Source organism: Erithacus rubecula (genome assembly GCF_903797595.1).
Source record: "Erithacus rubecula genome assembly, chromosome: 20".
NCBI lineage: Eukaryota > Metazoa > Chordata > Aves > Passeriformes > Muscicapidae > Erithacus > Erithacus rubecula.
Window position 1 is genome coordinate 5,092,477 of NC_136672.1, and position 16,889 is coordinate 5,109,365.

The following is a 16,889-nucleotide window of genomic DNA, read 5'->3' on the forward strand; positions in this document are numbered from 1 at the left end:
CTGGAGGGCTCTGGAATACAGCATTCCCTCCAGGACTGGGCAGCACGTGTGCCTGCAGCTCTCCCTGGGGCAAGGCAGGGACACTGTAGGAAAAGGGCTGACCCTCCCCAATCCCAGCTGAGGGACCCTCCTCCCCTGCCTTTGGCACTCAAGGTAAAAGCAGCCTCACACCTTTGGACAAGCAGAATTTCCCTTTGCTTCCTCAGGGTTGCAAGGCAACAATGAGCCCCTACCTGTGAAATGGGGATCCAGGGAGGAATGGCTGATACTGGTTTTGGTGGTGTATTCAGTGGGGAATTTGTAAACTTCTCTCGTATACTGCTGTCCTCCAAACTGGGAGAAGGCACCTGAGGAGAAGGATAAGGAAAAGTCAGTCAAGAAATAACAAAGATCTTGCAACTCCTCAACCCTGCCCAGTGAACACAAGCAAGCTCAGGAATCTTCCCTTGCTGATATCAGAGCAGGTTCAGGAGGAACTGGGAGGACTGGGAAGTTCTCACACCTGGGCAGTAAGAAGCTGCCTCCAGGTATTTGTAGAAAAAGGCAGAAGTTTCACCATCAGTTACACATTTCCAGGTATTCCCTCATTCAGTGCACCAGGACTGGGACAGTGCTCACCAGGTACAGCACTGCCTTCATGGAAAACTGTCCCCATGTCTTCCCTGGAGCATGGAGTCACCACCAGAGCTGGAAGGTGACTGCAGGAGTTGTGTTCCCTGCTCTGAGAGGTTTCTCTTTGCACCTCCACACTGTACCTCTGTCCTGAGATTCAATGGTGATGAGGCCTTCCCTCTCTGGCCCAAAGCCTTGGGTGGTGTTGGCTTGCACTTTGAACTTGTACGGGACGTTCTCGCTCAGGTGGGGCACAGTCAGGGTGGTTTCCAGGTTGTCTCCTTCCACATAGATTGTCCTGGGCTCCCCTAATCCACAGAGACACAGAGTGGTGAATTACAGACCAGAGTGATGCTCCAAACTCACTCCCCCCCAGGTCTGCTACCTCAGCTTTCCCTGGGCTTTATACAGCCCATGGGCTGTAAGATTGCACCCACTTCTACCAAGGGTTGAAACAACCCCATTTCACTACAGTGGGCAACCTCAACAACCAACCTCCACGGGGTTTTGGCTGCAATAATCAACAGGTCCTTCCTCTTCCCACCACATCTGTTAGAGCAGACCACACCGTGGCACAAAGTGTCAGGAGCCACCAGCTCCCAGGCCTGGAATCAGCCTCATGTCCCCACTTTGCACTGATGTAAGCAAACAACTCTTTTACTGGTCCCAGCCAAAATGCAGCAGATTGCTGCCTTAGCTGGAGGTATCCTGTGGGATTCTGAGGGAGCTGTGTCTATATTCAGCCCATGCTGTACCTCCTCCATGCAGCATCTCACAGGTGATCCTGTAGCCCAGGATGGGCCCGTTGGGCTCACGGGGTCTCTCCCAGCTGAGGTGCAGAGAATCCGGGCTGAGGGCAGTGAAAACCAGTGGTCCAGGGGCACAGGGGGTGCTCAGGGTGAAGGGAGTACCTGCAAGGGCACAGGGGACACATCAGAATGACAGCAAAGGGAGCTGGGAGGGATCTGCACAGAGCATTTATGGAATGGGCTGGGAGGGCTCAGCTCAGCAAATGTGTGGGGAAGAAGGTTCTGTTCCAAAATGAGAGGAAGGAAAGGAGAGCTGAGGATGTGGCAAGAGGAGAGAAAACAGCCAGCACTGTTGACAGCAGCAGAGAATCAGTGCCACCCTCTGTCCCTGGCAGCTCACCTGGCACGGGGCTGAGCGGGCTCTGCGGGTCCACCTGGGACTCGATGGTGATGACCCCCTCCCTCTCGGGGCCCCAGCCCTCCTCGCTCTGCGCCTTCACCTTGAAGATGTAGGAGTGGTTGGGCAGCAGGTCCTCCACCACCACCGAGTTCTGGCTGGGGTTGGGGATGGTGATCCTGTGCACCTCTCCTGGGACACACAGATAAAAGGATGTCAGCACCAGGTTACAGGCACAAAGAGCCACGACTTTCACCTAAACTCTGTCTGAGACAAACTGCCTGCAAAAGGCATCCAGGATCCCTCCCCAGCCACCTGCATCACACCTTACACCAACAATGAGTAGTTCAGGATGAGATGTCTTCCCAAATAAAGGCTTGAGACAAACAACAGCTTCTTGAAAACTCAAGAAGTTTCTAACAATATAATTATATTTTCACTAATATTGCCCTGAGATTCGTGTAACTAGAAGAAGGATTGAAACAAAAATATTTTATAAGTCCCATGAGTTGAAAAAAAAGTCATATAAGGTATTTTGGCTGATGGAGAGAATAAAAGGAGGGTGTTTTTTGGAGGAGAGATGATTCTACAAGCAACTTGAGGAACTGCTTTCTCTCTAGGAGAAACAAGGAGTGAAAGCTGTGAAGCAGCTGCAACATTTCCTGCACAAAATAAGGCAACACAAGACGCAAATTTCGGACGCAGAACCCCAGAATGGTTGAGGCTGGAAGGCACCTCTGGAGACCAACCCTATTGCTCAGATCAGGCTCACCCAGAGCCAGAAGAGCCCGGGCAGCCCCTGCCCCAGAGCTGACTGACCTCCGCTGAGCAGCTGGTAGTGCACGCTGTAGCCCTGCAGCTCCTTGTCGCAGCGCGGCTCCTGCCAGCTCACCTTCAGCGACGTGGGGCCCAGCGCAGAGAACACCAGCCGGGTGGGGGTGTCAGGGATGCCCAGGGGCTTCCTGGGGTCTGAGGGAGACAGGGAACATCAGGATGGAGATTTTGGGGATGGGGGTTAAAGGGGCTGGGGGAGAGGAGGGAGTGGCACAGGGAAATATGGGACGGTCCTGATGGTTTGGAGGATGTGGTGAGATGTCATCTCTGCAAGCTGACTTGTCACGAGGGGGGACTGGCTGGCTCTGCACAGCTCAGGATGCCAAGCTTGGGTGGGACAAATGAATGTAGGCACACAGAAGGGGCCTGGTGCTGGTTGTGACCTTCCTCACCCCTAAGCACCCTGTCGATTCTGCCAGAAGCTTCACAGGCTTCATCAGGTGTAGCTCAATCAATCTGGCCCTAATCTACAGCTGAATCAGGCCCTGCTCATGTGAACTGGGACCACATCTGGGTGCTCCTCAGCTCATCCCACACAAAGCTCACAGAGAGCACAGCAGCCTGCCAGGTGACACTCAGGGACTGAAGCCCTTCAATGACAAGGAGCTTGCAGAGGGACATCTCATAAAGAGCACACATTCTCCCCAAGAGCTCTCCAAAGGCCTGTGGAGTAAGACTGAGAACAAGAAGCTTGTTAGGAATGAAGAGAATGGGCACAATGGGTTGATCAGAGCACGGTGGCAGCAGTGGTGGTGAATGTTAATCAGTCCAGGTGGGTTGAAACCTGCAATTCACCTGCAAATGGGAAGGTGATGTGATGGAGGTTGGGTCAGAAGGAAGATCAGCACAGCACACAGCAAGCCATGGAGAGGAGCTTTGGGGTGAGCAGTGGGTGGCAGCAGCTCATGGATGGAAGGTGGCTGGGCTGTTATGGGATGTGTGGCTGGGAGGAAACACTGGACAAGCTGTACCTATGTACTTGCACATCCCTGCAGACCCATCAGCCATGATTATAGAGTCCCGACAGCCAATGCTGGGGTAGTAACCCTTCACCTTTGCCCTGCTCCTGAAACCCTCGTCCCGGGGCCAGAGGAGTGTCCTCCCAGCATCTTCATGGATGGGAGGGAGGAGTGTCCCTGGGTAATCTACAGAAGCAGTGCAAGAAGAAAGAGAAAAACACCATTGGAAATTTCAGAGCAGGTTCAGCCCAGGCTCCTGCACAGGTGGCTTTTTAAGGCTCAGGTTTGAAAAATCTTTAAACAACCTTCTACCAGCACAAGCTGATTGACACACATGGAGCTGAAAGACAACCACACTGCTGGACAGAGTGAGGAAAAGAGACGTGCTCTCCCTGGAGTGTTTTGGGGTGTGAGGAAAAGGATGGAGTTCCCTGCCTGTGAGGGGTGGGAACCCTTTCCAAACTGGTCTGTAAGCAGAGAGGCCTCAGCAAAGCACCAAGACACCAGTGCTGGGGACGTGACCTTCTAGACCTGCCGTTCATAGGCCCCCTTAGTGTTGAGCACATTCCTCACCCCACAAGGACTTTAGGGTGCAGTGATGGGATGGAGGCACAGGTCCCATCCCTGTGGCACTCACCATGCCCCAGCAGCACTGTGGAGTAGTCTCTTGTCAGCGAGGAGCTGCCCATCACCCTGTGCTCCTGGTGCACGTGGGAGCTCAGCTGGTGGTAGCTGCTGTTGGCTGTCCTGGTCAGGGTGCCACTGCCACTGCCAGGGAAGGAGAAGTCCACCCGGCCATTCAGCAAGTGCTCTGTGGAAGAGGGCACAGCATGAGGAATGTGGCTGTGGACAAAGCTGCTGCTCCACTTCCCACAGGGAGGAAGCTGGAGTCATCATGGTGTTCCCCCTGCCTTGGCTGAATCCCAGGTTCACCCACTCTGGAAGGTGATTCTGGAATGCTACATCTAGAACAAACCACAAGACCCAACGTGAGGCACAGAAACAAAGAGGTGAACAAAGACTTCTCCCTGCACAGACACACCATGGTGCCCAAGGTAACTCCAGACCTCGGCCTTGCTGGGGCACTGCCTCGTGGTTCTCACCACATCCTCTCACGTCTCCCCTTAGACACAAGAACTGGTTTATAATTTCAGATTTTAAAAGAAGGTGGAAGAAGGAAAGTGGCCCTTTATGAAGGTTTCTCCAGATCTCATTCTGGATCCCATCTCAGCTGGATCTGAAAAGCAAACTCCGCTCTGTTGTTCTGGTCCTTGGCAAACAAATCCCCATCCCCTCCCAGCAAGGGAGATCAGCCAGCTACGAGACAGTGATTTCTGTTTAACAGTCCAGCAGATCTGCCCCAGAAGCTCAGGGCACTTAATTTAGCTGAAGAGCTGCCCTTGGAGGTGGCACTTAGCAGGTATCATCTGAGTTTGCTCCTGCCTCGAAGGTCCAGCTTTGGTAGAAGCAGCTTGCTGGCAGGCGCCCGAGTCGGTGCCGAGATGGGGTTACCTTGACACCCCAGGAGCAGGCACAGCAGGACAAGGCTTTGGAGCAGATCACAGCTACACGAGGGTGGGCACACAGGGGAGGCAGGGCAGAGCCCCTCGGGCCAGACAGGACACTCAGTGCTGTAACAGAGCCGCCCTTCACCTGCTGGGGGCCGGGGTGTCCCGCTGCTCCTGGTGCTGTCCTCCTCCTGGAGCAGCCCCTCGGTGTCCGAGGAGAGGCGGCTGCTGCCAGACAGCCGGGGAATGGTTTCGGGCGGGAGCCTCCAGGTGATGCGGCGCAGCTCCAGCTCTTCTCCCAGCAGCGGCACAAATTTCCACCTGGAGCCTTTTGGGACAAGGCAAGCACTGGTGTTGGTCTGCAGGGGTCAGGGTGGGCCAGCCACCAGCTCCGTGCTGCTTGCTGGGACAGCAAGGGACAAGCAGCAGTGGGGACAGTTCACAGCTGTGCTCACAGCCCGTGGTCCAAGGCTGAGCTCAGGAGTTCGGGTGGTGCAAACAGCTGGTAAGTGCAGAATGGTGGTTTGGGGGTTCCTCAACCCCCAGACTGTTTTCCAGCCCTGTGTCCATCGTGACAAAAGGTAAGAGTCAAAGTCCCTGCCTGGTGAGTCTGCAACAATGGTGCTCTGCTCAGGACAGATTTCATCACTCCTTGGTGTGCACTCAGGGTGGGTGGATTCCTGATGTTCCCATCACCTTGCTCTCAGAAAAGACCAGGGACTCACTCTTGTGTCCCAGGCCCTGGAGAACCCTCCAGGAAGACCCTACAGACACACCTCATCATTTCACTTATGGCTCATGTCCCAGCACAAGACTCATTCAGTGAAGGGATGGAGGAAGAGAGGCCAGTGCCTTCCCAGCACTGCTGAGTTCCCTCCTGCAGGCTTGGCCTAGATCCCAAGGGACTCAGAGATCTGTGCCTTTGCTGGTACTTGTTTCCTGATGTTAACTCTCATGGTCCAGCCAAGTGGCAACACAAAGGGAAGATGAGAGGGAGGGCCATGAAAAGCTCCTCTCCCACCCCACACTGAGATTTCTCTTTGCCCCATGGCTACGACAAGGAGGCATTTGCCTTATTTGCACTGTGACCAGCCAAGTGTTCCCATGGATGCAGCTACTGAGCTTTGGAAAGGCTGATCTCCACCATCTCCACAACTTGGATCTCCCCATCCCTGAGAGATGGAAAGGAGCAGTGAAGCTCATTGCTGAAAGCTGCTGTTAAGGAAAATGAATGTTAGAGATGATCTTTTCAAACTCAGAGACACAAACCTGAATCATCAGAGACACTGGGCCTCTTGCTGCCAGCTGGAGAGCGGAGCACATCCGTGCTGTACATCAGGTAGCTGTCATAGTCCTCACCTCCCTCTGCATCAATGATGGGGACATCAGGGATAATGGGAACTGCAGGAGAGGTGGAAAGTGCCATCAGACAAACAACAACAAACCACACAGCGCTCAGGCTGACCCTCAGCAATGCCAGGACGGCTGGAGCAGCAGAGCAAACAGAGCTGGGGGAGCAGCTGGGGCGATGGGGAGCTGTCCCCAGCCCCGCTCCTGCCCCTGTGCCCCCCGGGCTGGCACTCACTGGACATGGGGCGCTTGGGCTGCGTGGCCAGGTTGATGGTGGCCTCTCTCTCGGGCCCCCAGCCCGCGCCGTTCCGCGCCTTCACCGTGTAGCGGTAGGGCTGCGACTCCCGCAGGTTCTCGATCAGCACCATGCGCTTCTTGGGGTCCTCAACCAGCACCTTCTTCATGGGCCCAGCGGGGGCTGCAAGGCACGGGCAGCCTGTCACCACCGGGCACAGGGACCACACAACACCCTGCACCTTGAGGCCAGGACACAGCCTGGCTCTGGGGAAAACTGCAGCAGCTCTTGGGGCTGCTCCCAGCAAGCAGCATCACCTCAGGGTAACTCCCAAACCCAGTGCTGAAGTCAAGCTACAGAACCCTTCTGTTGTTTGTGTGTCACAAATAACACCTTCCTGGCACCCACCCCTTTATCTAGACCTGTGAACTGAGTTTTTGAGATGAAAAACGACATAAAACACTAGGGAAGTGAATGGGAAGAGTTTTCTGGCACTTGCAGGGTTAAATCCTGGCTGGCAACTTTTCCATCAAGAAGTGATCCATCCAAATCCCAGTTCTCAAAAGAAAGACGCCTGGAGCTGTTCTGGCTCTGCTGCTGCTGCTTGGGAGCAGCCCAGGCTGCAGGAAGTGTCCTGCAGCCCCTCAGCCTGGCTGGACGGTCCCAACAACACACTCTTACCATTGTCCTCGTTGACAGGCCCATAACTGACTTCATAGGCCGTGATGTCCCCGTTGGTCTCTGCAGGCTCAGCCCAGCTCAGCTGGGTCACGGTGGAAGACACGACGTTGAAAGCCAAGCGCCCGGGCTCGCTGGGCACTGGGGAGGGGAAAGAAGAGTTCCCATCAGGGCAAGTCAGGAGCCAGGGGGTGCCCAGAGCTCCTGAGATCACAGCTGGAGACTCTCTGTGCTTGACCCTGAGACCAGCAGAAGCTCAGGGCTGGAGCCCTGTCCCCAGTGCTGGGTGCAGAGTCCCAAACTGGGGTGTGGGGTCACTGACCCTCCTCCAGCGTGCGGCACTGGACGATGTCCGAGTAAGCCCCTTCTCCCATGGCGTTGTAGGCACAGACTTGCATCTCGTAGTCACAGAAGGGGTAAAGGTTTGTCAGCTCTGCTGATGGGGTTTTGACATCAATGAGATGGGCCTCTGACTCAGGGTCTCCCTGGATCCAGTATTTCACCTGGCAAAACAAGTGCAAGCCGTGATTCCCTCAGATCCTCACATAATACCTGAGAAATTCCTTGTTTCTTACTGAATCAGATCTGGGAATAGTGTTGTGCCATTCCTCTGAAATGAGAGGCCAGGACAGTCATAAGTGATGGAAAGGGAGATAAATCCACCAGGAATCTTTCTTGCATATCCCTCATTCACCAGTGATGGTCCCTCAAGGGTGGAGGGGACCAGAAGGGGTGAACTTGCTCCATCTTTTGGTGTGCACTTGGACCCCTTCAGTGCAAATGTCTGTGTGAAACACCTGCAGGAGGGGACCCACACTCTTCCCTGGGATCCATCACCCCTTACCTTGTACCCCAGGGGTTTTCCCGGTGGAGGAAACCAGTTGAAGTTGATTCCCCTGGAGCTGAGGGCTCGGGCATTGGGATTAAGTGGTGCAGTCAGGCGGCCTTTGGGGGACTGGGGGACCTGGGCCAGGCCAGTCATTGAGGGGACACCATCCACCAGCTCTGCAGACAGGAAAGTTTATATCAGTGCCAGTCCAACCCCTCAGATGAAAAAGAAGGAAGTGTGCCTCTCTCAGCACTGCCCTGCCATGCTGTGATAAATACATTATTTATGTTATTGACCCACTTGATGACAGTCTTTCTTGTCCAGCTGCAGGAACCACCATGCACCATTCATAGCAAGTCCTACCTCCCGCTTATTTTTATGGCTTTTCATTCAAATTCCCAATGAAAAGGAATAAAGAATCCATTCTATTTCCTTCACTGAGGGAGACAATCCATCTCCCCACCCACTGACTATTCCCATTCGTGCCTCTAGAGGGGGACCCAAATCTACCAGTGGGAGATTTTTCAGAGAGGATGGAACTCTGTGCACGGCATCGCGAGCTGGTGTGGGGAGGAGCCCCCTCAGCCACTGTCACTGTCACTGCCCTGGGTCACCCTTGTCCTGGTGTCACCTGCCACACCCACCTGGGTCAGCAACGGTCACCGTGGTCTGGGGGTAGCGGCCGATCTTGGCACCGTACTTGGGGTGGAGGAGGTCGATGGCAAATTGCTTGAGCTGGCAGTTGTTGAGCAGGGTGTCAATCTCTGTCAGCTCCAGCAAGGGCACCTGCACCTCCTTTCGGGTCTCCCCAGGCTGGAAGACCAGCTCACCCTCCGTGAAGATGTAGTCCTGGAGGAGAAGGGAGAGGTGTGTTCCAGCCATGGGATCTGTAAGGTCCCTTCCAACCCAAACTGTTCTGTGATTCTATGATTGATTACAGCCTGCAGTATCCATGAGGAGACTCCCAAAGAGCTTCCCCTTATCCCCCAGTCAGTCCTCATTCACCTCCCAGTGCCCACAGCTCCAGGGGCAGCTGGCACCCTCTGCCTCAGGCACAGGCATCCTCTCAGGTCCTGCCCCCGAGGGAGCACGGGATGAAGGATGCTCACCCTTGTGCTGACATCAAGCCTTGGGTCCCCTCTGTCCCAGCCACATCCTGATAACCCCTCTTCTGCAACCCCAGCATTGCCCTGCATTCCCAGCCCCTCCAGGCACCCTTACCCTGCCGTTCTTGGCAGTGAGATCCCGGGTCCTGTAGGTGACTTGGGATTTGCCGTTGTCTATGATCTCCCGCAGGACAGGGATCTTGGCCAGCTTGTCGAAGCGGCTGTGGGAATAGGCTGGCTGCAGGAAGGTGATGAGGCTGCTGGCTGGAAGGGGCAGGACAGAAGGAATGTGTAGAGCAAATACACAAAGAGTCACATCCCAAGCAGGTATCCTCCCTGAGCAGAATTCCAGTCATCCACAGGTGTGAACTGTGCATGAAGTATCATTGCATGGACTGGAGATTTCCCCACTTCCCCTTTGTGCTCCCTGCTCATAACAGCCAGGTGGGAAGCAGAAGGAAAGTTCTGGGGATATTAGCACAGTAACATCAAAGAGGTTCTGCTTCACCCCTCCTCTCAATGAACTGGAGCAGCAGAGGGATGGGGTCAGCCCTTAATCTGCCCTGGAACTGGCAGCATCTAAACTTGTGATGATCAATGTTTCTGTCAGCAGGGAAGATGACCCTCCTTTGGATGCATTAAATGATACTCTAGTCACCAAATCTGTGCTTTGTGACCCGGGGGTGCTCAGATTGAGCCTTACAAACCACATCAGCCTGGACACAGCACACTCAAACACAAACACCCCCCCACAGTCACAGCCCTTACCTTGCTCTTTGATGATGGTGATGTTGACCACCCTGCGCCCAATCTTTGCAATGCCATTGGGAACCTCCAGGGCCTCCACCTGCAGTTGCTTCTCATCATCATCATCATCCCTGATGAAGAGCGGGACACGCACATCCACCAGCTCCACGGCCTCTTGGAACTCCACCATCCCCTCAGCATCTGGGGGAAAAGGCAAGGGTGAGAGGTGGGAAATAACCCCTGCACCCAGCCAGGAGCCAGCACCGGGCTCTGCTCCCTACCTTGGTCAGAGGTCACAGTGTAATAACCCGGTGCGACCTTCAGGTCATTGAAAGCCTCGTGGGAAACGTGTTTTTCCACCACTTTGATGATGTCAGACTTGGCTGAGTGAGGAGCAGTGAGCACTGTGTCCACGATGGTGTATTCCTGCCTGGGAGCAGGGGAGGGAAAGGCAGGTGAGAGCTGAGCCCAGGGTAACATCTCACACAGCAGCTGGGGCAATGAGTGTGTGGGGCACTCAGTCACCCCACGTGTGTACAAAGAGGGAGAAGCTGCATTAGAGAGCTGCAAATTCCTCTTACCTTTTCCCAGAATTGGGCTGTAACCTGGGGGAATGAAAAAGAACAAAAACAAACAACCCAAATCAGAGTGACTAACAGCTTTGGAGAGACCAAGTGCTGTGTGAATCACAGCCCTGTGCAGGTCTGAGCTGCAGCACTGCCCTGCGGGTGCCAGCCCATCCCACAGAGCCCCAGCACATGTTCCCTCCTGCCCAGCTGCTCCCTCCCACCCTGGGTTTCCCAATGCAGCAAGAACGTGCCCACAGGGGAGATCACATCTGGATCAGGCTGTGGGGAGGAGATACCACTCCCTGCTCAACATTGGCATCCCCAAATTCCTTCCAGCCTGCACCAGGCACTCCTAAGTTTGCATCAGGCTGAAACTTCTGAAGCTAGTGGGAATTCTCCCACTGAGCACCATGCAACCAGGATTTGTTCCTGCTGCTCCAAAGCCAAATTCAGCTGAGACCACCTGCACAGCTGGGTGGGCTCTGCTCTGCAGCCCTGGGTGGGTGAGGCACCACACCAGGTTTGTGTCACAGACCACTGTCCCTCCTGGCATCACAGATTTCACACCCCAGCCCTCTGGTCCACCCCATCCCCAGCAGTGCCCTGGGGGAACCCTGCCCTGCAGGAGTCTCTGCCCCACTGACTCACCTGAACTTGGTCTGCTGGACCTTGTGGCAGCCTGGAATGTGCTTGAAAACATCATTCAGCTGCAAGGAGGAAGAGGGACTGTCACAGTGTGCCCCTCACTGAAAGGGATGTGCTCAGGGAGCCCTCTGACCACCCTTACCCACCCCCTTGCTCTCCCACCCCAGGTTTCTTCCCAGGACATGGCAAGAGGCTGCAAACTGAAACCAAACAGGAGATTCACCAAGCACCCCCAAGGAAAACCTGAAATCTCAACGAGATGCTTTGCTAATTCTTACAATTATAGCCTTAAAAACGGTGCTTTCTCACAAAAGAAAAACTGCTCCTTCCTTCCAACAGCTGTGTGTTCCCAGGGAAGGGGCAGTGCCCAGCCCCTGTCTGGCTGTCCCCAAGCCCCCCCTGTGCCAGGCTCTTACGTTCTCCTCCACCTCCTTGCGCAGCTGCTCGTGCTCCCGCGTGTCCTGTTTGCCCAGGTTCTGGGTGAAGATCCGGGCCAGCCTCAGAGACAGCCCGTAGGGAACTGGAAAGGGAAATTCCCATCCTTTTCACTCAGAGAAATACCCACCCCCGTGTAGGGGAGGAAGAAATAGGATATGATTGACTACTGCACTGGATTTAAACCCCTGGGAAAAATTACGGTCATTGCAGGAAGAATTACAAGTCACAAAAAATAAGTAGAGTATAAATTAGATTGTTAGAAGGTAGAAAAGGGAATTTTTAGAAATGTTTATGTTAGAGGGTTTAAAGCTAAAATGAAGGATTTTGGGCATGGTATGTCTTTTCTCCTTGTCATCCATTTTCTGAGTTAGGATGGCACTTCTGGATTGGTGTGAGGGACAACTGGACAGGGCAATGTAAGGGTCATGTATTAGCTATGTAATTTATAGTATAAAAGATAAGACCTGCCCTCTGGCAGAGCAGTGTGCCTTGGAGCTAGTCAGACCTCAGTTAGTCAGAAAAAGAATTCTTTAGATAAAAAAAGAATAAACAACCTTGGCAACCTCAGAAAACAGCCTGTGACTGCTTCTTCAGTGCACAAGCTGGGGAAACCCAAACTTTAAACCACCTAAATGTCCTGTTGTGGGTGATCTCAAGTTCAGGAGACCCCACAGCCAGGGACACTTGTGGGGTTTAATGTCGGGGACGGTCATCAGGACAGACTTAGGAGCTTCCTGTATTTTGGTCTTGAAGTTTGTAGTTTATTATTAGGGAGTGGGTATATGAGGGAGAGAGTGTAAGAGAGAATGGAGCATAGAGAGTAAAGAGGAGAAGAGAGAATAGAGCAAAGAGAGAACAAGAGAAAATAGAGAACAAGTGAGCGATTTCCCTTTTACAATACAATAAGTATTCTTCTATGTTGAATATTCCAATTTCTACTAACCAATCTACTACACTATACTAATTTCCTAATATTTGCATGCAACGTATAGAAATTGCTAAATTACCATATTTTACTGCTTTCTTTTCTATGAACCTTATCTCTAAACCTTTCCTGCCATACTTGGAACGGGATGTCTGCTGTTTCTTTAGTATTTGGGCCATTTGGCATCATCCAAACAAAAGAAGAGACCCTAAACCTTCACATAGTTGCTTTTAGCCTCACGGTTAAATATTGCTATCATTTCCATTTCACTTACAGTTTCAGAATTTTCGGCTAAGCACTCTATAAGGTTTTTCTGTTTCCCCCCTTAAGGCTCACCCAGGTCCTTGGGGCCGGGGGCAGGGGGGGCTCCGCCCTGCCTGTGGGCGTTGTTGTGGATTCTCCAGCGCACCGTGTCCCGGCCCTGCAGCGACCCGCTGCGCACCAGGGGCGTGTCCAGGTGGTCGCAGGACATGAGGCTGTGCCGCAGCATGTAGTGATCCTCCTTAAAGCCGACAGTGCGACCTGCGGGGGCAGGGACGCGCTGGGACAGCGCCAGCCCAGCGGCAGAGTGCTGTTCTGGGGGGTGTTTAGGGTTTCCAGCATGCTGAGGGTGTTGGAGGGGGATAGAGGGAGCAAGGGGGGGGGTTCATGAGTGGGGGGAGCACTCCTCACCAGCTAAGTGTTACAGGGAGAGCCAGCAGTGGGATTCCCAGCAGGGCATCCCAGGGTGTGGGGCAGGGAAGAAGGGTGGACCAGCAGCTCCAGAACTCCTTTGCTAAAAGCCTTGCCCCTGATCCACCTCTCCAGCTCAGAGAGGAGGGATGCTCCTCCCAGCACACCCCAAACCCAGGCAGGCAGTGCACCCCCAAAGCCCTTCCCCAGGAGCAGGGGCTGGTACCTCGTGCACAGCAGGGAAGCAGGGCCAGGCAAGCCTAGAAAACAAATGGGCAGAGACACAATCACTTTGTGGCCAAGGACAAAACCCCTCCAATCTCCATCAGGGAGGATGCACATCAGCAGGGATGTGTGGGCACTGGGGTGGATGGGGCTCTCAAGCTGATTTTAGCCAGATGGGGGAAATCTGGCCAGAATTTCACCAGCAGCAACACCAGAGGGTTGGATACCACAGGGACATCCCTGCCAATCTGGCCATGCTGGAGGCTGGGTGGATCCTGGAAATTTGTTATGTTTTGGCCATATCTGGTTCTTTCCCTGGGCTGGGGAAGCCAGCTGAGACACTCACCTTGCAGCAGGCACAGAACTTCCAGCAGAGCAGAAGCAGCAGCCCCAGGAGCAGGATGAGGAAGATGAGCAGTGGGATGAGCCAGAGGAAACTCCCAGGTGGGCACTCTGCAAGTGAGAGCAACATCAGCCCCGTGTGGGGTGAGCAGGGAGGCAGGGACAGAGGGGAGAGGCTGGACCATGGCCCTCTGAGGGATGGGGCAGCCCAGCTAACCTTGGCAATGAGAAATGCTCACAGCCAGCATGCCAAAGGGCTGAGCAGCACCTTGCAGCAATCCCTGCCCATGGCAGCAGGGAAAAGGATCTCCAAAGGTCTCTCTGAAGGTGCCACACTTCCCCCCTTGCAGTTCATGTGACAGTGTCACCCACCCAGCAAGGTGGGAAGGGAGGTGCTGCCTCATCTGAGCCTGCCCAGGGGCACAGCAAAGGCACAAAGCAGGGATTGGAGGCACTGTGGAGTTGGTCACTCTGATCCAGATCCCAGGCTGGACACCCCCTGCTCCTCCCAGGCCCCTGCTCACCTTTATTCTTCTGCACACGGACAGTGGTGTTGGGAAGGACACTGGGGTCTCCCTCCAGGTTGTAGTGGTAGGTACAGTCATCATCCTCATCCTGGAAGGAGCAGTACTCACCACCCTCCTCTGTGGGGAGAGGGGACACAGCTGTGAAGCCACCAGGGCCAGCAAAGGCTCGGGGAGCAGCCCTAGGTGCACACACACACACAGGGCAGGGCACACAAGAGACACCACACACATCTGCACCCAGCTCTGCCTCTCATGTCACCTTTGTTCAGCTCCTCCACCATCTGGATGTGGAGCTGGCAGGAGCTGCAGTTGCCTTTGAGGTTGCCTGTCCCCCAGGTCTGGCAGCGGACACAGTCCCGGATGCTCTCACACACGGCCTGGAAGCCCTGCAGAGGGGGTGGGATGGTCAGGGACACTCCCAGCAGGGACAGGGGACACAGCCCTGAAAGGCAGACCTGGAGAGGCAGCTCCTCATCCCAGAGTCAGGGTAAGGTCCAGATCAAAAAGAGAAGTCACTGAGAACAAGCAGTTAATGAAGGATTTATAAGCCCAGTTGACCCAAAAATCTCTTATAACAACAGCCCGCATTGGGCAGGATTAGATCTTCTCCAATGGTTTCAGTGTCCTTTCCAAAACATAATCAAGCCAGCTTTCTCCATTCCCACTGTGGGATTAGTCCATGCTTGTCAATGGGAAATCAAATGTGTTCAAGGCCAGACTGGGTGGGGCTCTGAGCAACCTGATCCAGTGGAAGATGTCCCTGCCCATGGCAGAGGAGTTGGAATGAGATAAGTTTTAAGATCCCTTCCAATCCAAAGCAGTCTGACTCTAGGAAATTAGCTTTTTTCCCAGTCTTGAGGCAAATCAGAACAAGCCACAAGCTGAGCCTCTCCTCTGCCCATCACCAGGGTGCAGATAAACACAGACAGATTCTCAACAGCTGCTGCTGGTGAACAGGAGGGCAAAGAAAACCTGTGGCTGCAAAGCAGCTCCCATGGCAGCCCCTCCCTGGGCACAGCACAGGTGAGAGAAACCCTTCCTCAGGACTGTGAAGATGTGCCATCATCTCTGCTTTGCCTTTCTTCCCTTGAAGTTCCTCATGGATGAACCTGGAGGGACTCACCAGGGAGTAGCTGATTTCACAGGTGGAGCTGGTGTACAGCGAAGCCATGTCACAGATGCACCTGCCACACTCACACCTCCCGTGGTTATTGCAAATGCCCTGGGAAGGAAGAGGTGAGAGCAGCACTGGGAGTCAGCAAGGCAGCTCAGTGACCGAGATGCCAGCACTGGGGCACTGCAGCCCCGCCTGGAGCCCCAGGGCAGGGCAGGGCAGGGCAGACCTACCCCGCGGCTGTCGATGCAGGTGTCGTTGCTGGTGGGGCACTCGCAGCTCGGGCCCTCCCAGCCGCTCTCGCACACACAGGCGCCCCTGGAGCAGCGGCCACGATCTGGGGGAGAGCAGGGCTTACCTGGGGCTCCAGGGCTCTGCCACTCTGCCATTGCCCAGCCCTGCCCGAGGCTCCCCCGCTGTCTCCGGGGCGCACAGGGGCTGCAGACACACTGCACAGCGTCCTCCCTGCAGCCCATCCATCACCGGTCACCCACCCCCGTGCCAGTGCCCCCAGCCCAGGACACCTCGGTGTGCCAGCACAGCCCCAGCTGGGCTCGGGGGTGCTCTCACCGTTGCAGAGGAAGCCGGAGGTGCGCGGGCACTGCAGCACATCGAACTCGCAGAAGGCGCCGTCGAAGCGCAGGGTCTGATCCTCGGAGTAGCACTGGCACTTCCCGCACAGGCACTCGCCCCTCCCCGAGCACGGCTCCACGTCCCCGGGGCGGATACAGGCTTCATTGTTGGGGGATGACGCCGGGGAGCAGTCACACGTGTCCCCTCTCCTGGGGACAGAGACAGTGCTGAGAGGGCAGGAGCAGGGCACAGCACAGTGGGGTGCTGGGCAGGATGGCCAGGGATGAATGTGTGTCCCTGGACACAGCAGGGTCCCTGCAGGATGGCCAGGGATGAACGTGTGTCACTGTGGGTCCCTGCAGGATGCTCAGGGATCAATGTGTGTCACTGTGGGTCCCTGCAGGATGGCCAGGGATGAACGTGTGTCACTGTGGGTCCCTGCAGGATGCTCAGGGATCAATGTATGTCACTGTGGGTCCCTGCAGGATGCTCAGGGATGAACGTGTGTCACTGTGGGTCCCTGCAGGATGGCCAGGGATGAACGTGTGTCACTGTGGGTCCCTGCAGGATGGCCAGGGATGAACGTGTGTCACTGTGGGTCCCTGCAGGATGCTCAGGGATGAACGTGTGTCACTGTGGGTCCCTGCAAGGGATGGATCTGGTCCTTACCAGCCCGGGTGGCAGATGCACTGTCCGCAGACAAAGTTCCCGTGGAAACTGCACTTGGGGGAATCCAACTCTTGTTGCTGGAAGTGAAGAGAGAAGAGGCATTGCTGAATGGGCCCAGCTGCATCCAAGACCACCTCAGGAATCAGAAGGGCAGACCCAAGGGAAAAGTTTTGCCCTGAAGAGCAA

General features: G+C 54.9%; 1 protein-coding gene across 6 annotated transcripts in view; it reads right to left on the reverse strand.

Moving 5' to 3' along the window:
* The window catches only part of ITGB4 (integrin subunit beta 4), a 31,095-nt gene that overhangs the window by 3,397 nt on the left and 10,809 nt on the right, over positions 1-16,889 (reverse strand). For 2 of the 6 annotated variants that reach the window (XM_079323383.1, XM_079323382.1), the window contains exons 12-40: positions 16,704-16,780; positions 16,032-16,243; positions 15,695-15,798; positions 15,471-15,569; positions 14,607-14,733; positions 14,345-14,464; positions 13,825-13,931; positions 13,480-13,513; positions 12,918-13,103; positions 11,635-11,738; positions 11,222-11,280; positions 10,586-10,609; positions 10,286-10,434; positions 10,026-10,205; positions 9,373-9,521; positions 8,796-9,000; positions 8,167-8,327; positions 7,645-7,825; positions 7,326-7,463; positions 6,645-6,827; positions 6,329-6,460; positions 5,205-5,387; positions 4,189-4,362; positions 3,564-3,737; positions 2,578-2,727; positions 1,762-1,950; positions 1,368-1,523; positions 756-920; positions 234-347 (exon numbers count right to left, since the gene is read on the reverse strand). In XM_079323383.1, the coding sequence (XP_079179509.1) occupies positions 234-347; positions 756-920; positions 1,368-1,523; positions 1,762-1,950; positions 2,578-2,727; positions 3,564-3,737; positions 4,189-4,362; positions 5,205-5,387; positions 6,329-6,460; positions 6,645-6,827; positions 7,326-7,463; positions 7,645-7,825; positions 8,167-8,327; positions 8,796-9,000; positions 9,373-9,521; positions 10,026-10,205; positions 10,286-10,434; positions 10,586-10,609; positions 11,222-11,280; positions 11,635-11,738; positions 12,918-13,103; positions 13,480-13,513; positions 13,825-13,931; positions 14,345-14,464; positions 14,607-14,733; positions 15,471-15,569; positions 15,695-15,798; positions 16,032-16,243; positions 16,704-16,780 (4,036 nt within the window). The remainder of the gene's footprint in view (positions 1-233; positions 348-755; positions 921-1,367; positions 1,524-1,761; positions 1,951-2,577; positions 2,728-3,563; positions 3,738-4,188; positions 4,363-5,204; positions 5,388-6,328; positions 6,461-6,644; positions 6,828-7,325; positions 7,464-7,644; positions 7,826-8,166; positions 8,328-8,795; positions 9,001-9,372; positions 9,522-10,025; positions 10,206-10,285; positions 10,435-10,585; positions 10,610-11,221; positions 11,281-11,634; positions 11,739-12,917; positions 13,104-13,479; positions 13,514-13,824; positions 13,932-14,344; positions 14,465-14,606; positions 14,734-15,470; positions 15,570-15,694; positions 15,799-16,031; positions 16,244-16,703; positions 16,781-16,889) is intronic. The other 4 variants (XM_079323384.1, XM_079323385.1, XM_079323386.1 and 1 more) reach the window with 4 other exon arrangements.